General features: G+C 42.4%; 1 protein-coding gene across 2 annotated transcripts in view; it reads right to left on the bottom strand.

The window, feature by feature from the left end:
• Positions 1-22,722, bottom strand: part of BABAM2 (BRISC and BRCA1 A complex member 2) — a 383,154-nt gene that overhangs the window by 277,851 nt on the left and 82,581 nt on the right. For both annotated transcript variants that reach the window (XM_084792766.1, XM_084792765.1), the window contains exon 4: positions 14,349-14,443. In XM_084792766.1, coding sequence (XP_084648892.1) covers positions 14,349-14,443 — 95 coding nt within the window. The remainder of the gene's footprint in view (positions 1-14,348; positions 14,444-22,722) is intronic.

The following is a 22,722-nucleotide window of genomic DNA, read 5'->3' as shown; positions in this document are numbered from 1 at the left end:
CCCACACAAAGGTAGAAGAAAAAAACAATTCTACCATGATATCCACTGGTTCCACACAGACATGGTGGCATGTGCACTCCCCCACATACAGATGCACCCAGAAACACAGAACAACAACATACAAAACATGTATTGCTAAATCACAACATAAACTAGCAATGAGTAACATAACATTACAGTCTAGACTAGGGCTCTTAACTTTTTTTTTCCACTTGTAACCTTTTACTTCCCTGAGAAATTGTTATGTGATTCCCCAATGTAGATGTATATGTATTTAAAACAGGTCTACAAATCAAAGTCTTACTGATAATAACTCATAAAGAAAATCACTTAGGCAATTCTTTGGTATACATACACTTTTATAACATTTATAAAAATTACTTTTACCATTTATTAAAGATAAAAACAAGCTTGACACTAATGAGATGAGGGTACTTGTTTATTTTTACATAAAATATGGCTCCATATTTGATGCCGCAGAATGTAGAAAACCTTTAATGTTTTCCAGAATTGATCAATACTTTGCTTTTTAACTGTCAAAGCTAAGAATGGCACTTCACATAAATCTATAACAGAAAAATGGCAGAAGCATGTTTAAGGCTATTTCAGAAATTGTTGGAAATTCTATCCTAATTCTTAACCAAAATTCATTCAATGAGTTCTTCTGAAACTCAAGTCAGCAACTCAAACAGTGGCTTGCCCAGCCTCAACACTCTAACACAATCCAAAGATATACTAACTTGATATTACATGATGAGAAATTGCATTAGGAAAATAAAAATCTATTTTCTGTTCGCTGACAACTTTAAAGATATCGGATGTAATTCATGCCACCAAATAGTCTCTAATCGGCAACAGGGAGTCTAGGGCAGTATCTGGCATTGCATGGTATGCCAGCACTCGGTACTGCATATCCAGAAACAAGTCCGCAGTGAGATCACGCCATGGAGGGGACAGTTCCGATGCATTACATGTTTGATGATGAGTTAAGTATACGGATTTTGCCATAACCTACCTCTGCGACTACTATCTGCGGGTGCAAATTTTGCTTAGAGCAAGCTAGTTTAAGGGATGCTTCTCACATGTCACCCTTGCAATGTGATGTTTCCTGAAGCTTTGTCCCCAGGCCACAGTGCCACCTCCCTCCCTCCCCCAGGTGGCTCTCAGTCTTCTGAGTCCCACCCCAGCCTGATGACCAGACCAGACCAGGCTCTACTATCACTGCTCTACCAAAAGTCCTGCAGCATTAACGTAGTGTCTGCCCATTAAGAACAAACACAAACAAACAAATAAAACCCCTTTTGTGTATACTTGCTAGGTATAAATCAGTTCTAGCAAAGCCACGGACAAGTAAGGTAATAGGCTCTGCTCTCAAGTGCCCTTGAAGTTACAGAGAAGCGCAGTGCTACCCAGGGGTGGACTAGAACCAGGCAATGTGCTGCAACTTGCTACACCGGTTCCTTTTTAACATTTAAGACAGGTTTTTCCTAGTTCATCTTTATAGCAGTTTTAATGTATGTATATGTGTGTGAGCCTGCAAGCACTGCATGTGCATGAAGGCATGCAGGAGCCTATGGGTGCCAGATGAGAAAGAACCTTGGATCCCTGAAAATGGAGTTATAAGCAGCTGTGAGTCACCATGTGGGTGCTGGGAACACAAGCTGGTCCTCTGAAAACACAGCAAACAGTCTTAACTCCTGTATCTCTCTAGCCCCAAGCTTGTCCTATTAAAAAAAAATATTCTACTAAAAAGGAATTCCTCATCTCAACATGACACACATTAATCACTCTGATGTTGTTTTACTAGAACTTTCACTTCTTTTCAGTCTTCTGAAGAGAAATTGGACAAATCCCTGTTCACAGACATGAGAATTAAAATGATGAATATGTGACTTTTTAGTAAGTTGTTAACCATAACCAACCAGTAATTAGTTTTTCATGGTAAGAAAATGTGAGTTAAGAGCTCCCAAGTAACCACTATTCAACTAAATAGTGTTAAGAGGGGCTCAGTATTTCTCAGAGTAATAAACTTAAAGAAAAGGGAGCTATTTGTTAGTGTAGCTTGACGAGAGAGAGAGAAAGAGAGAGAGAGAGAGAGAGAGAGAGAGAGAGAGACAGACAGACAGACAGACAGACAGACAGACAGACAGACAGACACAGACAGACAGACAGACAGACAGAGAGGGAGAGAATATGACTAGTTTGAGATGGAACCCTTTTTTCCTGGGGAGGCACTAACAATCAGGGGCAGGTCAAATTATTTCAGATAAAGTTACACTGTTGTGCTGGCTAGTTTGTGTCAACCTGACACAAGCTAGAGTCATCAGAAAGGAGGAAGCCTCAATTGAGAAAATGCCCCCATAAGGTCTGGCCATAGGGCATTTTTTAAATCAGCGATTGATGGGAAGGGTGCAGCCCATTGTGGGTGGGGCTGTCCTGAGGCTGGTGGTCCTGGGTTCTGTAAGAAAGCAGGCTGAGGAGCAAGCCATGGGGAGCACGCCAGGAAGCAGCACCCCTCCATGGTGCCTGCAGCAGCCTCTGCCTCCAGGTTTCTGTCCTGCTTGAGTTAGTGCCCCCACTGCTTTTGATGATGAATTGTGAGTTTCCTCCCCAACTTGCTTTGGTCATGATGTTGCATCACAGCAACAGTAACACTAACTAAGACACCTGTCCTAGGAGAAATGTTTGACAATATATAAAGTCTGCAAACAAGAAGGTATGGGGAAAATTAAAGAATACACACACACACACACACACACACACACACACACACACACACACACACACGCATGTTGTACAGGCACAGAAAACACCAATAAAAATAAATTCTAAAATGTTAAGACTCAGTTCTATCGTTTGGGATTACGAAGGGGTTTGTATGTTTTGATACTTATATGAATTTTACATGCCTTTAATAATACAAATACATGGCCAGGAGTGGTGGTGTATGCCTTTGATCACAGTACTTAGAACTCAGAGGCAGGTGGATCTCTGTGAGTTCGAGGCCAGCCTGGTCTACAGAGAGAGTTCCAGGACATCCAAGGCTACACAGAGAAACTCTGACTCCAAACAAACATATTCATAATCATAATCATAATAATAATACAATAATATAAACATCAAACTCTTGAGAGGAGTTGTGGAGCAGACAAGAGATGATAAAAAGAGAATGCAAAAGAGACACAACAAAGGGTGTGGACGACGACACTCAGACCTGTTCGCTGGGCCTCCTCTGGAAAAGAGTGCTCATGAACTACAATAGCTTGTTCCCAGCTCAGCAACTCATTTTCCCAAAAACATTTTCACAAATTCAGCCGAGTAAATCAAAACTGACAACATCTGCTGAATGTTTTATTTGCCATTGAGTTTCAAAAAATAACTTGGTTTGCCTTTTTCCATTTGTCTTATGGGAAGCAGCATTTTAAGGTACTTTGTTTATACTTGCAAGACACTGTGTTTCTCTACAACTATGTTTAAAAGTCTTGTTTATAACACATGCTTTCAAAATTATGTGTGTGTGCATATTAGCAGTCTCTAATCCACAATTGGCTGTGATAGCAACAATTCTAGAAAAACAGATAAAATCATAAATCATAGTTAAACCAAGAGCCCTCCACTATCTTCCTTTAAGGAGAACATTTTAAAAGGGAGAGAAAAAGACACCAACCTTTTTCTCACCTCATAAAGGTTTTCTACAGTTGATTAAGTTAAAATGAACAGACAAAAGTGCTTGCAGACATCACAACCACAAGTGCTCACAGACATCACAGACACGAGTGCTCACAGGCATCACAGACCAAGTGCTCACAGACATCACAGACACGAGTGCTCACAGGCATCACAGACACAAGTGCTCACAGGCATCACAGACACGAGTGCTCACAGGCATCACAGATACAAGCGCTCACAGGCGTCACAGACACAAGTGCCCACAGGCATCACAGACACAAGTGCCCACAGGCATCACAGACACAAGTGCTCACAGGCCTTCTGTCTCATCAGCACATACACCAATTTCCCATCAGAATATCTAGTCATTTTCTCACTCACATCAGTCATTTACTGATGGATGTACTCTTATACGTTGGACAAAACTCAAAAGAGCCAGAGATGCCTTCTCTAAATAACATACTACATGACACGAGGAAAATCTACTGGGACTTAAACATCAAGATTTCTATAATAAAATGTATACACTGTTATGAAACCTTTTTGTTTTTTAACTGTTTGGCCAACATTTTTGTTAGTACTTTATCAATAATCAATTTCGGTTAATGACGTATTTTCCTGTGTGGATGTGTGTACATGTTTGTGTGAGTTGCGGGCAGGGACAGGTATACGCATATGGAGACAGAGGACAACCTCTGCTGTCCCCCTGCAAGCACTCTGCCTTTCCTTTGGGACAGGATCGCTCACATTCCCGAGCTTCGCTGAGCATGGTACGCTAGCTGGCCAGCAGATGCCAGGGATCCGTCTGTCCTCCCCTCCCACCTCAGCATCTCTGGTATAAAGAAGTACATCCACTTAGGCCCCACTCTTTACTCGGGCTCTGGGAACCCCAACTCAGGTATTGTGCTTCTAAGGCACATGCTTTACCGACAGACCATGGCCTCAGCTCTAGTTCTGTGTTCTTACTAACAGGCTCTGTGGCATTAAGGGTCCGCTGTAGTTTTTATACAGTTGTTTTTAAAGAAAGGGATAAAAATGACATTTTCCAAGTAAAATGACATGTTCTCAAAATAAAACTGACACGCTTCCACGTGGGCTGCCGTGGCTTTGCGCAGACCAGCATGCCGAACAAGAACCCCCTGAACCTTAGACACAACACAGAGTTCTCTGAAGCTAGCCGCTCTCTGTGGAAGTAAGAACCTGCTGAGGCAGAGAACCTCAGAGAAGAGCTGACGGCTGCAGCCACTGCGCCCAGAGACGTGTGGGAACTGGCCACAGGGAGGCTGGGATCCAGGCCCTGGCCAGGCACGAGCTGCTGCAGTGGCTCGGGGAAACCATGACAGCTTCTGGCAGAGAGCTAAGAGACCTCAAATATGCATCTAGCTCCCCTCCAGACTTTGATGAATTCCAGTGCAGCTAAACACTGTGTTCTGTGGAGCAAAGCTATCTGCAGACGGGCAAGACAAAATATCAAAAGAGGGTTCCCTGGGGGTGAAGATCCATACTGCTTCTGTGTTTAAATATTTGATAAACTCGATTTAAAAATACATAGAAAGAACAGCATTTAGAACTCTCACAAGAATGATCACTCCAGGCTCCCTATGAATGACCTAAACAGGCTACTTCACGAACAGAAGTGGCCCTACCTAAACTGAGAATCCCTCTCAATTCAGCAAAATCTCTGGATTGAATTGATCAGCTGAGCTGCCTCTCAGAGAGGACAATTCTCTGTCTCTGTCTTGCCCCCACCTCCTCCCTCCCCCTTCTCTCCCTCTGTTCTCTCTCTCTCTCTCTCTCTCTCTCTCTCTCTCTCTCTCTCTCTCTCTCTCTCTCTCTCTCTCTCCCTCCCTCCCTCTCTCCCTCCCTCCCTCCCTCCCTCCTCTCTCTCTCTCTCTCTCTCTCTCTCTCTCTCTCTCTCTCTCTCTCTCCCCCCCACTCAGAAAATGACATCCTCTGGAGCTGCTGGCATTTTTTTATCTAGAATATCTGGTGCTCACATCAATTGCAAAAGCTACCAAACACCGACCATGTGACTGATAAGGGAAAAAAGGAGCCAAAACACACGTTCAAGGATATTCCAGACATTACAATTAGCTCACAAAGACTGGAAAATAACTGTGAGTGAGAAAATGAAGGTTCTGTGGCTGTAGAAGAAAAGATAAATTCACCACAGAACCACAAGCTGTGGAGAAAAATCAAATGGAGAACTGAAGTCAAGATTTGACTCTCTCTCTCTCTCTCTCTCTCTCTCTCTCTCTCTCTCTCTCTCTCTCTCTCTCTCTCTCTCTCTCCAGGCTGACAGAATCATCACAGCATGGCACCTAGTGCCCTGCCTTCCCTAGCTTTGTGCCCGGCGGAGGATCCCAAGATTGCGGGTTTGCTTATTGGGTTCTGTTTACATGTATGCTGTTTGTTATAACATTAGCTAGAATTAAAATGACTTATTTATCATCTTTTTTTTAAAGGACCAGATAGAATTGGAGACTAAAGAATGTTTTCCTCCAAATTAAGAAGTCATTACACAAGTTCAAGAAAAACAAACTAATAATTGGGAGAGGAGTTGGGAATGACCTAAATGTGCTTACTCATTTTTCACCTCTCACTTCCTCTATCCACTCTTCTGCGAACCAAGGCAGTTTTTCCTCTACAGCTCACACAATGGCCAGCCTGTCCACGCAGTGCTACGGGAAGAGTGCACAGAGCATCGTGTCCTGGATCTGGGTCCAACGGACTCTCCAGCTTGTTCCGATAGTATTTTTGTCAAAGTTACATAACAACCCTATGGGAGCCACTGCTCGGCGTGCTCACTGACTGCACCCACCTCATTTCTGCTGTCAGTCCTAAAAGACCAAGCAGGCCACCACCGTCAGCCCACAGTCCCTCCAATGAAGGCTGCTATCTTCCAGACGGCTGTAGCCACACCCTCTTCCAACAAGTAAATTGAAATTCTGGAAACCTGGGCCACAATGGGGGACGGAAGAGGGATTGTCTAAGTTTGTTCCCTTGAGGGATATCCCCCTTAACTCTTAAGTAACCATTTTCAACACTGTTAGTTGTGTTTGCGTTCTTTACCATTCTCCTGCTTTTTTCAGTATCTAACAATTCTGTACATTAAATGTTCCCTACCTATTTACTACTGTAATTTCTATCTCCTCCTAGACCCTGACTAATAACCTGGTAAAGATGAGAAATCACTAAGGGTCCTATCCCCTATTTATGGCCAAGCTAATCCGTCCTTCGATATGTACCATCAGGAATGACCATGACGACTACTGAGAAAGGCAGAACATCCACAGCAGTGCTGTCCACAACAGCAGGACATGAGAGGCGAAATCAACCCAAATGCCCATCGATAGGATAGACAAAGAAGCTGTGGCATGCTAATACAAGGCAGTGCTATCATCAGTGACCATCAACAGGAACAACAAGAGAAAGGAAGAGAAAGACACTAGACAACCAAATTTGTTTGATAATCAAAGAGGGTAAAATTACTAGGATGCTACAGGTCCCTATGGTGTTCACGCATACGTGGGTGGGCACGGAGATGGAAGGGAGTGTGAGCAGAGTCTCTAGATGTGTGGAGCTATCTGCTTCCTCCTCCGGGTTCTACTTCACTGTGCTACGTACTCTGCACTTGTGTCTTCTTCTCTGTTATCCATCACTAGTGATGTAACTAGTCTTATGAATGCTCGGGTGAGGGGCTGGGGATTTAGCTCAGGAGTGCAGTGCTTGCCTAGCCTGCGCACAGCCCTGGGTCCAGTTCCCTAGCACTGAAAACAGTACAAATAAACAGATACCCAGCTGACATGTCTCTAAGGCCCTGAGGCTTCCTGTGCACACAGAAAGCTGTAAAGTGTCCTTCTCTCTGTACTCACAGGAGCTGAACTTAGGCTTCCATCCCTATCCTCGCTGCTCCACCATGCAAATCACTTACTCATCTGTCTCAGGCACCATGTCCACCTTGAGGGGGAAGATAAGTCCTGGATGGGGAGACCTGGTGGCAATCAGAGGAAGGATAGCAGGTTACCAAGAAGAGACTTGATACCCTATGAGCATATACAGGGGGAGGAGGTCCCCCTCAGTCACAGTCATAGGGGAGGGGAATAAGGGGAAAATGGGAGGGAGGGAAGAATGGGAGGATACAAGGGATGGGGTAACCATTGAGATGTAACAAGAATAAATTAATAAAAAATTTAAAAATAAATAAAAAATAAAAATAAAATTCTCAAATGGCACAGGAAACAGTATGGAATACAGATGTGAAAATGAACATCTTCCATGTTAAACACATTAGAAGTCCAGGTACTTGGACGTATCCAGGTTTCTATGCATCTGATGGGCATTTTTTTCAGTAGTGTAGTCAGAATTTTTCAGAAATGCAGTCCGTTTCAGATCTGTACATTGTGACATGTATTTCAATTATACAGGCACAGGTAACCACTTTAATGGACCTATTTAAAACGTCTCATCCTGTAGACAGCACTGTGAGGAACAAAGGAGGAAAAGCAAGATGGCTGAGCAAACCCATATTCAATGCAAGCAGAACAATCAATGGAGGATTCAAACAGTCAGCAGGCACCAGCAACAGTGGCATTAGCGTCACTATCCTGAAGAGCTTGTGCCAGGCGCTAACTCAACCTCACCTTCGAGCCGGGAGGTCAGACAGCACTGCTTTCTCATCCTCCTAGAACTGCCACGTGCTCTTCTCATTCAAATTCATGGTCCAACTTTCCTTCTTTATGCAATTTTATTTTGAATTAAAATGAATTATCATTATTACTTTGGGGAAAAGAATTTCAAAACAGCCTTGGAGGCTGCTGAGCATACCACAGAGTGTCGCAAGACCGGGCTGAAGAGCACTGCTTTAGAAGTTCTGGTAACTGATTTCCATCTTCCAACTTCTCATAACAATAAAATTTTTCCTAATATTTTGTAATTGTATCAAAAGTGTACATCCTAGTTTTAGGAATCAGCAAGGCTATGACTGCATATCCTCAGAGGAAACCTACTGCTGTAATAAGCATGTAGTGTGCATCGCGAGTAATGAACAAAATCAATCCATTCTCTGCTAACGTTTCCTTCCACTCTGGGAAAGAGCAGGGCAACACTCCGTCCTGGCTGCCTGAGGACTGCACCGTTAACAATAATTGTTTTGCATTTTACAAGTATCTGGCGCAGGCAAGTCAGGGAGGTTGGTCACCTAGGAAAGACAGCTGCCAAATAAGCAAGTAAAACTTATGATATGGTAGTGAGACAAAGAAAGAGTGTGGTAGAGGTCAGAGAGGATGACAAGTGCTACGGTTTTGTGGGGGACGCCATGGGAGGCCCTTGGGTACTGTATCTGAAGGAAGGAGGAGAGCAAGCTAGTCAGGCGGCCAGGAGAAGAGTTCCAGGCACAACGAAAGACAGTACTTTCGGCAAATGATAAGGCCCCAGGTGGCAGTGTGTTTGGAATGTGAAGAGGCTATGCAGCTGGAGGGGAGCCAGCAAAGAGCAGTGTGGACGGGGGTGAGACTGGAGAAGCTAACCGGTGACAGCCACACATAACTACCATCACCTAGTCTCCGCACACAAATGCTAACCTATGAGAATGTTCTTTCTCATTATAATGGAAGCTCGGCCTTAACATGACAATATACATGCTTGTGTGTTTATACACCTATGTGTGTATGTGCATGTATATGTAAAGCCTCTATTTAACTATGCCTTACAATTTCTTTGTGACAGTTACTTCATCCTTTGTATAATACCTACGTGTGTGTGTTTTCCTGTATCTATATCTTACCTCCTAAATCAGCCTCTTTGAGGTCAATTCCATATCACGCAGTATTGAACACGGTGCACAACCAAAAGCTACAAGTAGGTAGGGTTTTCACTAATTTATCTTTTGTTGATTTATTTAGTAGTAGTAGTAGCAGCACCAGTAGCAGCAGTAGCAGCAGTAGTAATAGTAGTATAGTAGTAGTAGTAGTAATAGTAGTAGCAGCAGCAGCAAATGGAGCCCTCAAAGAGCCGCTGCCTTACATACAATATGTCACATGGCCCTATACAAGCAGAATGGAACATAAGAAACTAATGAGCACTGGCAAAGCCGCCTGCAGGGCAGAACCAACTCTGGCCCAGCAAACGTTTTGGTGTAAGGTGGGAAGCAAAAGAGCAAACAGGCAAAGTCCCTGAGCACGGGTCAGCATGAAGGACTGAGAATCCCCAAACTGATCTGGATGACTTCCCTGACCACCCCAAACCATCTGAATGCTTCCCACTACAGCATACTGGTTAATTTTTATAATTTTCCTAAGGTATAAAATAAACTTTGGGGTCTGTCTGCCCCACTACCCAGGAACACATCGAGAGCCCAGGTATCAGATCAATCACTTGAAGCTCGGTGTCATAATTTTCAATTAATGCTAATTAAATGGTTTGATAAGTGAATTATTAGCTTACACAATATAAAGCCATGAGGTCATTCTACTAGAATTTACTACTGTTAACTTTAAATACAACTTTCCAATGTACTCTTGAATCAATTGCAAGGCTGTTTCCATTTTTGTCTTAGGAAATGCTTTACACTTAGTTTTGAGATAAAAGGAAAGGCATGTTACCATTTTATAATCACATCTCAACTCAAAATATGCACCGAGCCAGCTTCCCCAACATATTGGTCTGCCTCAAAATGGCAGGGGGAAAAAAAAGCTTTAAAAAATCTGTAAGGAAATTTTGCTTGGTAGAAAAAAAAGTCTTACACTAAAATCTGATACTGTAAGGTGTCACAATGTATCTCAATATTTTTTTAAAAATCAATTGTATCTCTACATTGCCACAATAGAAAACTGGAAACTAAAATAAGAAACAACTCCATTTATAACAGTGTCAAAAAAGAATAACTAAAGGACAAGTATAAAACTCATATCCCCAAGATAACAAAACATTATTGGGAAAAAAAAGTATAAATAAGTGAGAAGGCATTTCATGTTGCTCCTAATTATGAAGACTTGACTTCAGTGAGGTGGCAACAAAGCCCAGATTAACCTAAGATTTGGCATAACCCCTATCAAAATCCCAGCTGGATTCTGTGTAGAAGCAAATCTAAAATTTATATCACAATCCAAGGGACCCACAATAGTCAACGCTGTCCACTAAAGAACAATTATGTAAAAGTCCCATCGCCCCCCAGTTTCCAGGCTGATTGCGCAATCTCAGCCATGAAGGCAGTGTGACACTACCAGAAACATACACACTCAGACCAATAAAATAGAATTAAGAACCCAAAATCCTGAGCAAATGCAATGGATGCTATGCTAGAGATGCTCATGAATAGTTCAGTCGATGGTTCCCAACATACTTCAGACTGATAGATAAGCACAGCCCAGAAGACTGACATCCTCGGGTTACCTAATTCCGGGTCTAGTGGGAAAGCTATAGTCATAGCCTGTTCTCCAAATTATTCTACTGTGCATCCGGACTTGGAAAGCATGGGCCAGTAAGGCCTTTGATTCTGTGCTGTCTGAGATGCTCCTCGTGCCAGTACAGATGCCAGTGTCCCCACAGCTGGCCCCTCACAGAGCTCACCTCCTTCACTGAAGAGTCTGAGCTTAGAAGAGGAGCCTCAGCTGACAACTGAGAAGCCACATTGACTTCTCTTACTTGTACCCAAGTCCCTTATTTAAGCCGCCTCACTTCTTGGAGAAGAGCAAGTTTAAGTAAATACAATAAATTCTCTAAAACTATGTTCCCAGGCTGCACTGGTTTATTGGAGAGTTTATTTTTCCTTAATCATTACAATTTAATATATTTTTACATTAGAAATATAGACATGTCACAGAATCAGGTGTGGGTTTTTCCATGAATTTTAATGATGAAGCCCCATAACTTAAAGCAAAGGTCATACTTGCCAAAGGACATACTTTGGGCTGTGGTCCCAGATTGTGAGGGTGCAAACTCCCCTTCTATACTTGATACTTCTAACTTCTAGTAGAAAATCTTGAGATGTTCAGACACGGGTCCTGTTTCCCACCCCACAGGTAGTAAGATACAATTACCTTTCCCTCAACACGTACACAAGTCTGTGTGACAAGTGCATCAAGAGAAGAGGAAGGAAGTCTGGGTTGGATACACAACTAAATGCTAACATGCTAACACTGAGCGACAAGCCCCCGGGGGTAGCTGTGCCTAGAGAAATGGCTGCTGGGGATCAGGGTTCTTCAACAAGACAGATATCAAGTGTGCAGCTTTAAGAATGTGCTCTGATGGCCCCGTTGGGCTTGCCTGACCCACTGGTCCATGAAGTAAGCCTTCCTGATGCCCTCAATCACTTATCCCCAGGGAGAAAGTGCTCCCTGGAACTTGCAGTCTTCCCCTTGGCTCCAGTACACTTTGGATTGTGCTCCTCCTCCTCCTCCCGCCACTGTTCTTTTTCAGCTTATTTCTCAAAAGCATGTATGCTAACTTCACTCAGGGATGAAACATCATCCTAAGAGTGGAATTACCATATCGGCTTGCTACGGAATTCTATAAATCTACCAGTGTTTCTTCAGTTCTAAAATAGAAGAGTGGGATAAGATGAATCTCAGAGCCCTTTCTAGCGCGTAAATTCTCCATTTACCACGCTTGCCAATACTGAAGCATACACTGCAAATTGTAAAGTCAGTTCCAAAAACAGGCTTGAATGCTCTTCCTTAGCCTCCCTAGCCTCGTGAGCCCTCTTGCAGAGTCCAGTGCTTTCTCTCTGCCTTAGATTTTATCTCAAAAATGGTCAGTTCTGATCTCAGATTTCTCCTTCACAGACCATATGAAACATATTTCCATCAGGCCCTCATTCTGTTCTTTCAGTGGCTCTGGGCCAGCACTTGACGCACTCCACCAGTGTCCCTGCTCTGGCTACTTTTATGTCAACTGGACACAAGCAGAGCCATCTGGGAGGAGGGACTCTAACTGAAGGAATTCCTTCATAAGACTGGCTATAGGCAAGCCTGTGGGGCATTTCCTTGACTTAATGACAGATGTGGAAGAGCACAGACTATTGTGGGCGGTGTCATTCCTGAGTAAGTGGCCTGGGCTGTGTTAGAGAACGGGCTGAGTAAGTCATGGATAGCAAGTCAATAATCAGCACTCTTCCATGGCCTCTGCATCAGTTCCTGCCTTCACGTGCCTGCCTTGGGGTCTCCCCGTGACTTCCCTGGATGATGGACTAAAAGCTGTAAAATAAAATAACCCCTTCCTTCCCAAGTTGCTTTCGGTCATGCTGTTTTATCACAGCAATATAAACCCTAACTAAGACACCACCCAATGCCCTTAGCCTTAATAGCTGTTTTACATGAAGGTGCAGCTTAGCACAAACTCAGAACCCTTGCCTATAACACATTATATGAACCACAGCTTCTTCCAATCTTCTTCAGTCACTCACCTACTTAAATTCCTGTACTTCCCACTTTTCTTTCACTCTTGAAGGATGAGGACAAACACCACGTCCTCTACAAGGCTTTCTCTGATCACCCTCTGTAAATTCCAGGGACACGGGCTATAAGGTTTCTCTGGCATCCGGTGTATGCCTCCCTCCACCGGGCAGACTTAAGACCAGGAGGAACTATACAGTAATGCTTCGGGCTCATCTACTGCGGGTGAGCCTCTAGGTTTTAATATGGGATAAATACCAACCCCATGGCTTCTAGGTTTCTAACTAGAAACTTTTTTTAATCAAACAAAAGTTTATGTACAATTATTAAGAACCTTACAACAAACTCATGCCAACGGATTCTCACAGCTGTGTGAAAATATAATGTAATTCTTTAGGTTTCACTAGAGAGCCTTGCCTTAAATGAGAGATGGGGGAGTGGGGGACTTTCAGAGTAAGTCATCAAACCATCACACACAAAGTTTTAACAAACAAACAAACAAACAAACAAACAATCCAGAAAACAACCTAAGAAAATAGTTTCAAGGAACAATTAAACCTCTTTGAAGAGTGCAGCTATTATAGCAAGTTTGAATTTGGCAAATGAAAGAAAGAAACATCTAAACAAAATGGCACCCGTTCTTCATCAACTATGCAGAAGCCCAACTGTTACATAAACTGTGTGCTCTGACAGATACCAAGACCTCTCTTCCCTGACAGTAAGTCTCCTGCTTTAATTCCAGAAATGTATTTCAATTTCTAGGTTTAGGTTTGGCTTAATACAGAACATTCAGTCTTTCCCCTTGAGATGACACTAAGATAATGGATGTGCATATCCAAATTTTCCACTTCTTCTTACACACACACACACACACACACCCACACACACACACACACACACACACTCCTAAAAAGTCAAAAACACTCTTCTAACCAGGATTTGTTGAACGTTAGCGAACACTGAAAAACTGATGACAGGCATGAACTATTACATTGAAACAAAGAAAATGTCTTCAATGTGTCTTTACATTAAAAAAAAAATTTCAACCAATAGTGCAGACTTAATATGAAATGGTTCCAAAGTAAAACTACAAAAACAAAAACACAAAAAAACAACAAAAACAAAAGCAAACAAACAAACAAAACCTCTCTTCTTTAAGTATTTTGGATCATGTAGAGTTGCATTTATTTCACAAAAGGGGAAAACCACATCTGACTAAGCAATTACCAAATGCCAACTTTGTTTTCTTCTCAACAAAGGCCATGAGAGCAAGCCTACAGTACTCACGTGCAGAGCGGAGGGGTCTGGCAGGAACTCGGCATCCTCTCCAAAGATGAAATCAGGGGGCAGCTCTGGGTACTGAGCATTGAAAATTATGTCCCCTGAAATGTAGGAAAATGACAGGCTCTTCTTATTCCCTTGCAAGTGGACAAACATTCCAAAGAATGCATCAGAAAAACTTGAAGAAATTTATATTTAGTTTAAGAAACAAATTTGCAAAGTACTTTCTGGATGATTAATTCTTCAGATAAAAGAACTGATATCCTCTTTGAAATTACCATCCACAATAAGCAATCAAAAAATGCAATGCACTATGAATACCAACACCCCAGTAGGAAAGTAGAAACAGCCCATCAGTACTCATGCTGATTATTTTTTACAGGAAAGACAACTGTCCAATCACTGCCTGCTAATTAAGGAGCCTTTCCTGAAAACTGATTCTGTATAAGCATAGTCCCTGCCTTGTAGAAATTAAACACACATACCTTTGAAATAATAGGGAGGGCATCTGGCTTGAAGTCAAATAGGCCCCAGTTAGATTTTCATGGTCCCCTAATTATTATAACTCAGAGATCTTAGAAAGGCTTTGACCACTCAACCTTCAGTTTCTTTGTCAGTAACTGAGTGCAGACAGTGTGCTCAGCACCATGTCTGGCTTTCAGAATGGTAACTCACAAGCCATACACAAGTGTCATGTTGGTGATGTTGTTGTTCCCAAACGTAGCAAGATGAGGAGTCTCTGAGCACACTAGTGGTGTAAGGTCTCCTGCTCCCTCTCTGTCTCCTTATTCAGCTCCTGTGACCTCACTTCTCACACAAAACTTCAGTCCTCATCTTTGTGCTAATACTTTCCAATAGGCAAATTAGTTTGCAGACAATCTAACACGTACTGGGCTCTAAGTATTTCATGGTATGTATATTTCTGTGCGCATGCACAACTTCTGCACACAACACAGTTGTCAGTCCACTCACTTTCACTGTTCAAAGGACAACATTTACGTCATGCTACCCAAAATGAAACATTGCGCACTCGGTTCTAAATTGAGCTCTTCCAGGTCTATGTACTAGGCATCTCACACAAGGCTCCGCAAGGATGAATGTGTGGTCCATGCTCTCATACTCTACAACACAAGCAGCCTCAATAGCTCCTCCAAATCAACTGCGTGGACTTTCCCTACCGCTCACAACTCTATCCAAGGCCAGATCACCCAGTCCACACACTCATACTTTCACTGAATACAGAACTGAATTTTGCTCTAGGGACTACACTGGGCACTAAAACCAAAGAATTCTGCTAATGAAGAACTGAAACCCTAAAATAACTCAATCTTACCCTCTCATATAGCAGCCTAGTACCAGCTGCTCTTCAGCCCACAGTTTACACTAATCCCCAAGTAAGTCTTATTAAAGTACTATATTGTCTGAAAACTTGCAACTCAGAAAATTGTAGTAATTCTCTTTGTTCACTGCAGTAAAGGCAAACAAACTGGTACTTATGGCTTCCAAAATTGGTGTTACTCCCTAGTTACCCACCCTGCTGCCAGTCTGCAAGCCACACCAACCGCCTATTCTGGCCATTATGACCTACTCAAATGCCTTCCAAATACTAAGGCATCCACTTCAAATGGCACTCCCCTTGCCTGGCTCCTACACTGCTCAGGAGCACACGCCTATTACCTTCTCCTACACAGTGCCTGCCCTCATAAATCTGCAAAATATTTATTACTGAAATTCATCAACATTGTTTGGCTGTAAGGCTGCTTGAGTATTGGTTACAGTCTTAAGACTTGTCTTATGGCTCTATTAATTTTAAAAATTATAATAAGCAGGACCTAAGCATAACACTGAGACCCATCCTCTGAATTCAAAAATACTTATCCTCCAAAAGCTCAGGTAATACCAGAGAGAAGAACATATAGAAACGTCTAGACACAACAGGACTGACGTACAGCCAATACACCAGAGGCTGTGGCAGCATACACCGAGCCTGGACAGGTCTAAGTTAGATGGAGTCTCACTGATGAGAGGAGAAGTGGGCATAAGCTACCACCCATGAACTAAAAGCTTTATCTCTAACACACACACATACACACACACACACACACACACACACACACACACACACACATACACACACACACACACACACACACAGACACACACACACACACAGTCTTCTCCAAGGGATTCTTACTGGGGATACAAACCACTCGTAAGGGCAGACCCCATGCTCAACAGTAGATGCAAAACAAACTCAATGGTATTTTTGGAGAGTATTTTTGTCTCATACTGCTTTGTCTGGGCTTTTTACCCCCGACAGGTCTTTGGCCTGATACAGTATGGCTTCAGATGTTGTGTCTTTATGGACTTTCTTGTCTGCAAATGTGTGTGGCTCTGTGTCTATATATGTTTCTTTTGTTTTCCCCCTTTGGGTCTTTTTAATGCTAATAAATCTCCCTTGTGGATCTGTACATTCCGTTGGCTCTGTCTTGCTGGAAAACACTAGTAGTTTCTTCTACCCAAAAACAAATCAAGCAATAACACCAACAAAAGATAATTCAGATTTCATCAAAATTAGAAGCTACTGTCCTTCAGAGAACACTAGCCAGAAAGTAAAAAAGCCCGTAAAGTGGGAGAAAATTTGACAAACAACATATATGATAAATAATATGCAGATATACAAAAAGCATACAGAATATATGAAAAAAAACTACTACTCAGTTATAAAAAGCCTTCTTAAATTCTAAATGGGTAAAGACTGTTGTGAGATGGTTTTTCTTTTACAAATAGACAAAAAGCTCATAAGATGTTCAGTGACACACAAGGAGATGTACAATCAAAATCAGAATGAGATACCACGTCACACAGCTCACTGGGATGCCCATAGTAAAAAGACAGACAATAGCAAACAATGCAGATAAACGGACACCTTTAGAACATAGTTAGCAGGATGTAAAATGATGCATCTGAAGCCAGATATGGTGGCACATGCCTGTAATCCCAGCACTCAGGAGGCAGAGACAGGTGGAGCTCTGTGAGCTCGAGGCCAGCCTGGTCTCCAGAGCAAGTCTAGGCCAGCCAAGGTTACACAGAGAAACCCTGTCTCGAAAGCAAATGAACAAAGATGCATATGAATGGCCTGGCAGTTCCTCAGAAAGTTAAACATGGTTACGCACTGGAGTCTGCAGGCCCTGTCTTAGACATGGCAAGAGGTCTGAAGCCATGCCCACCCAAAAGCATGCACGTGGATGCTCCACCAGCGTAATTCACAAGAACCCAGAGTATAACAACTAATGCCCATCAACTCAAGAAGGGAAAAGGATAGGCAAAGGAAAAGGACAGAGAAAGAGAGACAGAAAAAGAGGTGTAGAGAGACAGAGGGATAGATTTAATTATTATACATGCTAAAATGTAGATCAACTTTGAGATCATGAATGCTAAGCAAGGGAAGGTCATGTATACATTACTCTATGGCTCCACTTACATGAATGTTCAAAATGTACAAGTGTAGAAACAGAAGCAGCTTAGTGTGTGCCTGGGGGTAGGAGAACGAGCGTGAACACCGACTCAGGTTTCCTTTCTGTAGCGATGGAAATGGAGAACTAGCGGCGACGCTTGCACAATCTTGTGGATCGCATCCTTTAAAGGGTGAATTGCATGCTATGCGAACTATATTCAATAAGGCTGTTTCTTAATCCGATACAAGGAATTTGCCCCACTTTCAAGAAATATGATCTTAAATACAAATTATAAAATGTTTACTGAGTGGTTGTGGGTAAATCTATATTTTGTAAATAAAATCATGTTGAAACTGCAATTTTAAGAGCTCTATACTTGAGACTCTACAATGGTCCCTTTTTGAAAGTAAAGAACATCTTTATAATATGAGTACATATAAATATTTTGACTTTTTAAGAACTTTCTTTAAAATATCTTTTTAAAAGCGAGTTCTAAAGAATGCTAAAAATGTGTCATTACATTTTTATTTTTATTTAAGGCAGCCAAAATCAACTAAATTCACAGTAAAGGTTCTTGCTTTGGGTTTGGGGGGGTTGTTTGTTTGTTTTTTATTTGTTTTGGTTTGTTTGTTTGTTTTTTGGTTGGTTGTTGGTTTTTTGGTTTTTGAGACGGGGCTTCTCTGTGTAGCCTTGGCTGTCCTGGACTCGCTTTGTAGACCAGGCTGGCCTTGAACTCACAGAGATCTGCCTGCCTCTGCAGCCCGAGTGCTGGGGCTAAAGGCGTGTGCCACCACACTGTGTTGTTTCTTTTTCTCAAAAAGAGAAATATTGTATACCAAACTATTATACCCCAACTGAAAGAATCTTCTGAAAAAAAATGTAGTAGAGTAGTATTTGCTATATTAGATACAGTAAAAATACTGTATGACTATTTTAAAAACAAATACAGCCATTTAAATGCTTTTTGAGATCTCACACTCTTCTGACTCTTAAGAGTTGAGCTTCCAGCCTCAAAGGAAGACCTTCAGAAACATTTGCCTCGATGCTCAGTGGGCTCCTTGAAGGAGTGTGGGGCACTGTGCTCTTGCTGTGGAGAAGAGTGAGTAAATCAGTCAAGAACATTTATTAAAAGCGCTCTCTGCACAGATGCGCCCACTGGACACCTGGGGAGTTGTACAGGAAGTAGGAAGCACAGCACCTGACCTCGAGGCCAACATGGTGGGAACACAAAGACATACACAAATCACAGGGAAAGGCAATAACACTGTGATTCCTTTTATCTCACCCTGGAGAAGATGACGTGAGCACTGAGCGCAGGTAACTTGGGCACTGCTTACTTCAACCTGTCATGAAAACGAAGAGTAGGCAGGAGAACAAAGAAATAAAAATAGGATCTGAGGTGATGCAAGGTGAGGTTAAAAAAGAACAAGAACAAGGAAACACCTAGACTTTAGAAGCCCTATAGGCACTGATCAACAAACGCAGTTTCAAGCCTTGCCATTAACTTCTGAAACTTGCTAGTCTACCATCAAAGACTCATGCTGCAGATATTTCTTTCCAGATGTGCATCAAAACTGCTCCCCGGTGTAACACATCTGGGAATGCACAGAAATCTAGGCACAAGGTAGTTTTCCACACCTGTGCTGTGGCACCTGACACTCTTCAAAGGCATCGACTGCATCTTAGGGGAGCAGTCACGAGAGCTGCCAAGCAGACCCTCTGTCTTAACCTGACTCCAAGCAGAAGAAACACAGCCTGTCCACAGACTCCTAGCCCAGTAAAATTTGACCATGCCACTCTGCCGACTCCCAGTAGGAATGACTGTAAGCAAGTGTAAACAATTCACACTATTCTTATGAATTGACCCATTAAATATTTAGTAACTACAAAGCTAAGTGTGAGGAGGGACACTCAGGTCAAAAACATGGGCATGAAGGAGATTCTCAGGACGGAAGTCAGACATAAGCTGCAGAGTTTTACAGAAGACTAGAGACGCGGCTCGTTTCTTAGAATTAACTACAAGGTGTTTCTTTATGCTGAAATTTAAATCCCACACCACACCAAAAAAAAACCTCTATCCACTTGTTCATAGGAGTTTATAAAAGAAATTTCTCTTTAATGTCCTGACCTTTACATTATTTGACGGCAGCTCTTGTGACTTCTCTCTACCTTGCCATGAGTCACCTCTTTCTCATCTAACTTGGCTGCGGTCCCTTTGTCATGCTGCTCCCCATCTCTGAATGTGCCCATCGTCTCCTCAAGGATAATGTCTAGAACTAGACAGGAGAAAAAGCTATGTCTTCATTACAGATACGCACCTTCTAGTGCTAAATACCACGGCAAACTGAAATGCATTTTAGGCACTACTGTGCTTCCTGCCAAGCAGAGCTTCAGAAGACCTTTCCTCACCTGCCTCTGCTGGCCTCCACATCCCTCACTCTTTCTTGGGACAGCGAATTTCAGAATCCACTTGAGGGATTTAAATTAAACCTCACTACATTTCAATTTCTTTACACCTACCCATGGATAGCCTATCATAATATCCCTAGATTCACCTGCCATTTGGGGTTGGCACTCCTAACTCAATCAGCAACAGCCTGGCCAGGCGGCTCCTGGAAAGCACCCAGCACATTTACATTTCCGCTGCTGCAGCAAACACTGTGACCAGAAGCAACTTGGAGAGGAAAGGTTTTCCTGGCTTCTGGGTTGCAGTCTACCATCAGGGCAAGACCTGGAGGCAGCAGCTGACGCAGAAGCCACAGCGGCATGCTGCTCACTGGCCTGCTCCTGATGGGTCACTCAGCTTTACCCAGGATTGTCTGTCCGGGGGTGCTACCACCCCCAGGAAGATAGGCTCTCCTCTACCAATTAGCAAGCAAAACTGCCCCCACAGGCTTGTCTGAAGACAATCCGTTTCCCAGTTGAGCTTCCTCTTGCCATAGGACTCTAGCTTGTATCAGGATGACAAAAAGAAAGCCAAACAAAACATCACCTTCAGGCATCCATAGATGAATTAATCAGTGCCTCTTGGGGGAAAAAAAACATTTAAACAATAATATCCATTCAATAATTGTGAACCTGAATATATCTGAAGTTTGTTAAACAACTTGTCAAGTACCATTTTGCCTACAAATTGAAAGATATCACTGATGAGTAATGATTAATGTGCTAATGATTTTATTGCACAGGGTCCTGAAAAACAGTTTCTTTTCTACTAGGAAGGAAAACCAATTGTAAGGAATTACATCTGAGAGACATAATCTTCATGTATTAGGTCCTCCAAATATGCTTGTGGAAAAAATAATGCAAATAGAGGCAACTAGACTCAGGCCATCTATGCCCTTGCTTTTGTTACATGACCTCCCCTGAGCAAATCTTTCTCTCGAGACTTGGCATTCCACCATGAAGCACTGCATGGCACAAATAATAACACAAGCAACCAGTTTCAGACTCATTGGCAACCACACCAAAGAGTAAAATGGAAACAAGTGGGATTCAACTTCAGCTTTTTCCATTTTATACATAGTAAAATTGCTTTTTTCACATTACAGAAGTTGCAAATCACACATAGATCTGTGTACAGTATCACCAACATGAGGGCACAGAATAATTCTGTCATCCTTCAAACCAGCCTTACTCGACCCCTTTACAGCTAGACTTTCCTACTTCGTCTCAACTACAACAGCCTCTTCTCTCCTCTCTGTCCCTTTAATGTCACTTTTCGAGGACATCAAACAAGGCAGAGCTACATGTGACCTTCAATGGGCTTCTTTCAATTAGCTCGAAGACATGTGAGACTGAGCTAAACTGCTGCATGTGTCAATAGCTTTTCCATCTTCAGAGTCCTCAGCTACTTGCTGTATTCTGGGGTTTTAGCTGCAAATTGTGAGAAAGATGAGGTGGAGAGTTTACTCTTCCCTATCTTGGACAAATAATTAAGGCTAATGGTTAAATTTATAAATATAAATATATATATATATATATACATATATATGCATGTATATATTTAGTCACTAGACAAGATGAAATAATTACACCTGATAATCAATATAGAAGTCGTGAGATGCATGGCATTCTTTTTAATACTAACACTTCAAAATCTGCTATGTGTTTCATACAGTACATTTCAATTCAGATTAGTCACATGTCAGAGTCCCCTGCTACATGTAGCTAGTAGTGACTATTTGGATGGTACGGGAGCAGTCACTGACTAGGGAGGAAGGGAATAAAGGCAATGAATGAAGGTGCAAGACAAAGCCACCCAGCTCTCCACAGCCAGTTCCAGGGGAAACGTGCTCACCCCACCAGCCAGCACATCCTGTTCTTGGGCAGTCATTAGTGGCTAGGGAAGGCTCTTCCTTACACTGAAAAAGCAAAGGTACAGTGCTGCTTGCCTGTGATAGTTGAGAGGCTGAGGCAGGAGAACGATGAGTCTTGGGCTAGCCTGGGCCAAAGTGAGTCCTTGGAGAGATGGGGGACAGAGAAACATGCCTATAAATCACTTTCCTCCTTCATGTTCCACACTAACGCTACATACATTGCTAGCAACATTCTACATGGTAGCCCCTAAATCACGGACAATGCCTATCACATCTCCATTTGGCAAAAATAATAATAATGATAAAAATAATTAACAAATAAGAAAGATATCTTTCAGCAGTTTACAGAGTCAGGGGTTACAGTACATGCCTACAATCCCAAACAGACAGAGGCAGAAGGATCATGAGTGCAAGGCCAGCCTGGACAACTTAGCAAGATGTTGTGTCAAAATAAAAAGAGGACTAAGGATGTAACTCAGTGGCAAAGTCCACATCTAACATGTGTCAGGCGCAAGGTCCAGTCCCAGTACAGGCAGAAGGAAGAGTGGACAGTTTTCACAACACTAAGCTACGAATCCTTAGGTACGTCTGAGAGACCCCACC

This window comes from Acomys minous (assembly GCF_964271855.1).
Source record: "Acomys minous genome assembly, chromosome: 8".
Classification (NCBI taxonomy): Eukaryota; Metazoa; Chordata; class Mammalia; order Rodentia; family Muridae; genus Acomys; species Acomys minous.
The sequence above is the reverse complement of the archived record's forward strand: the minus strand, read 5'-3'. Positions and strand labels throughout refer to the sequence as shown.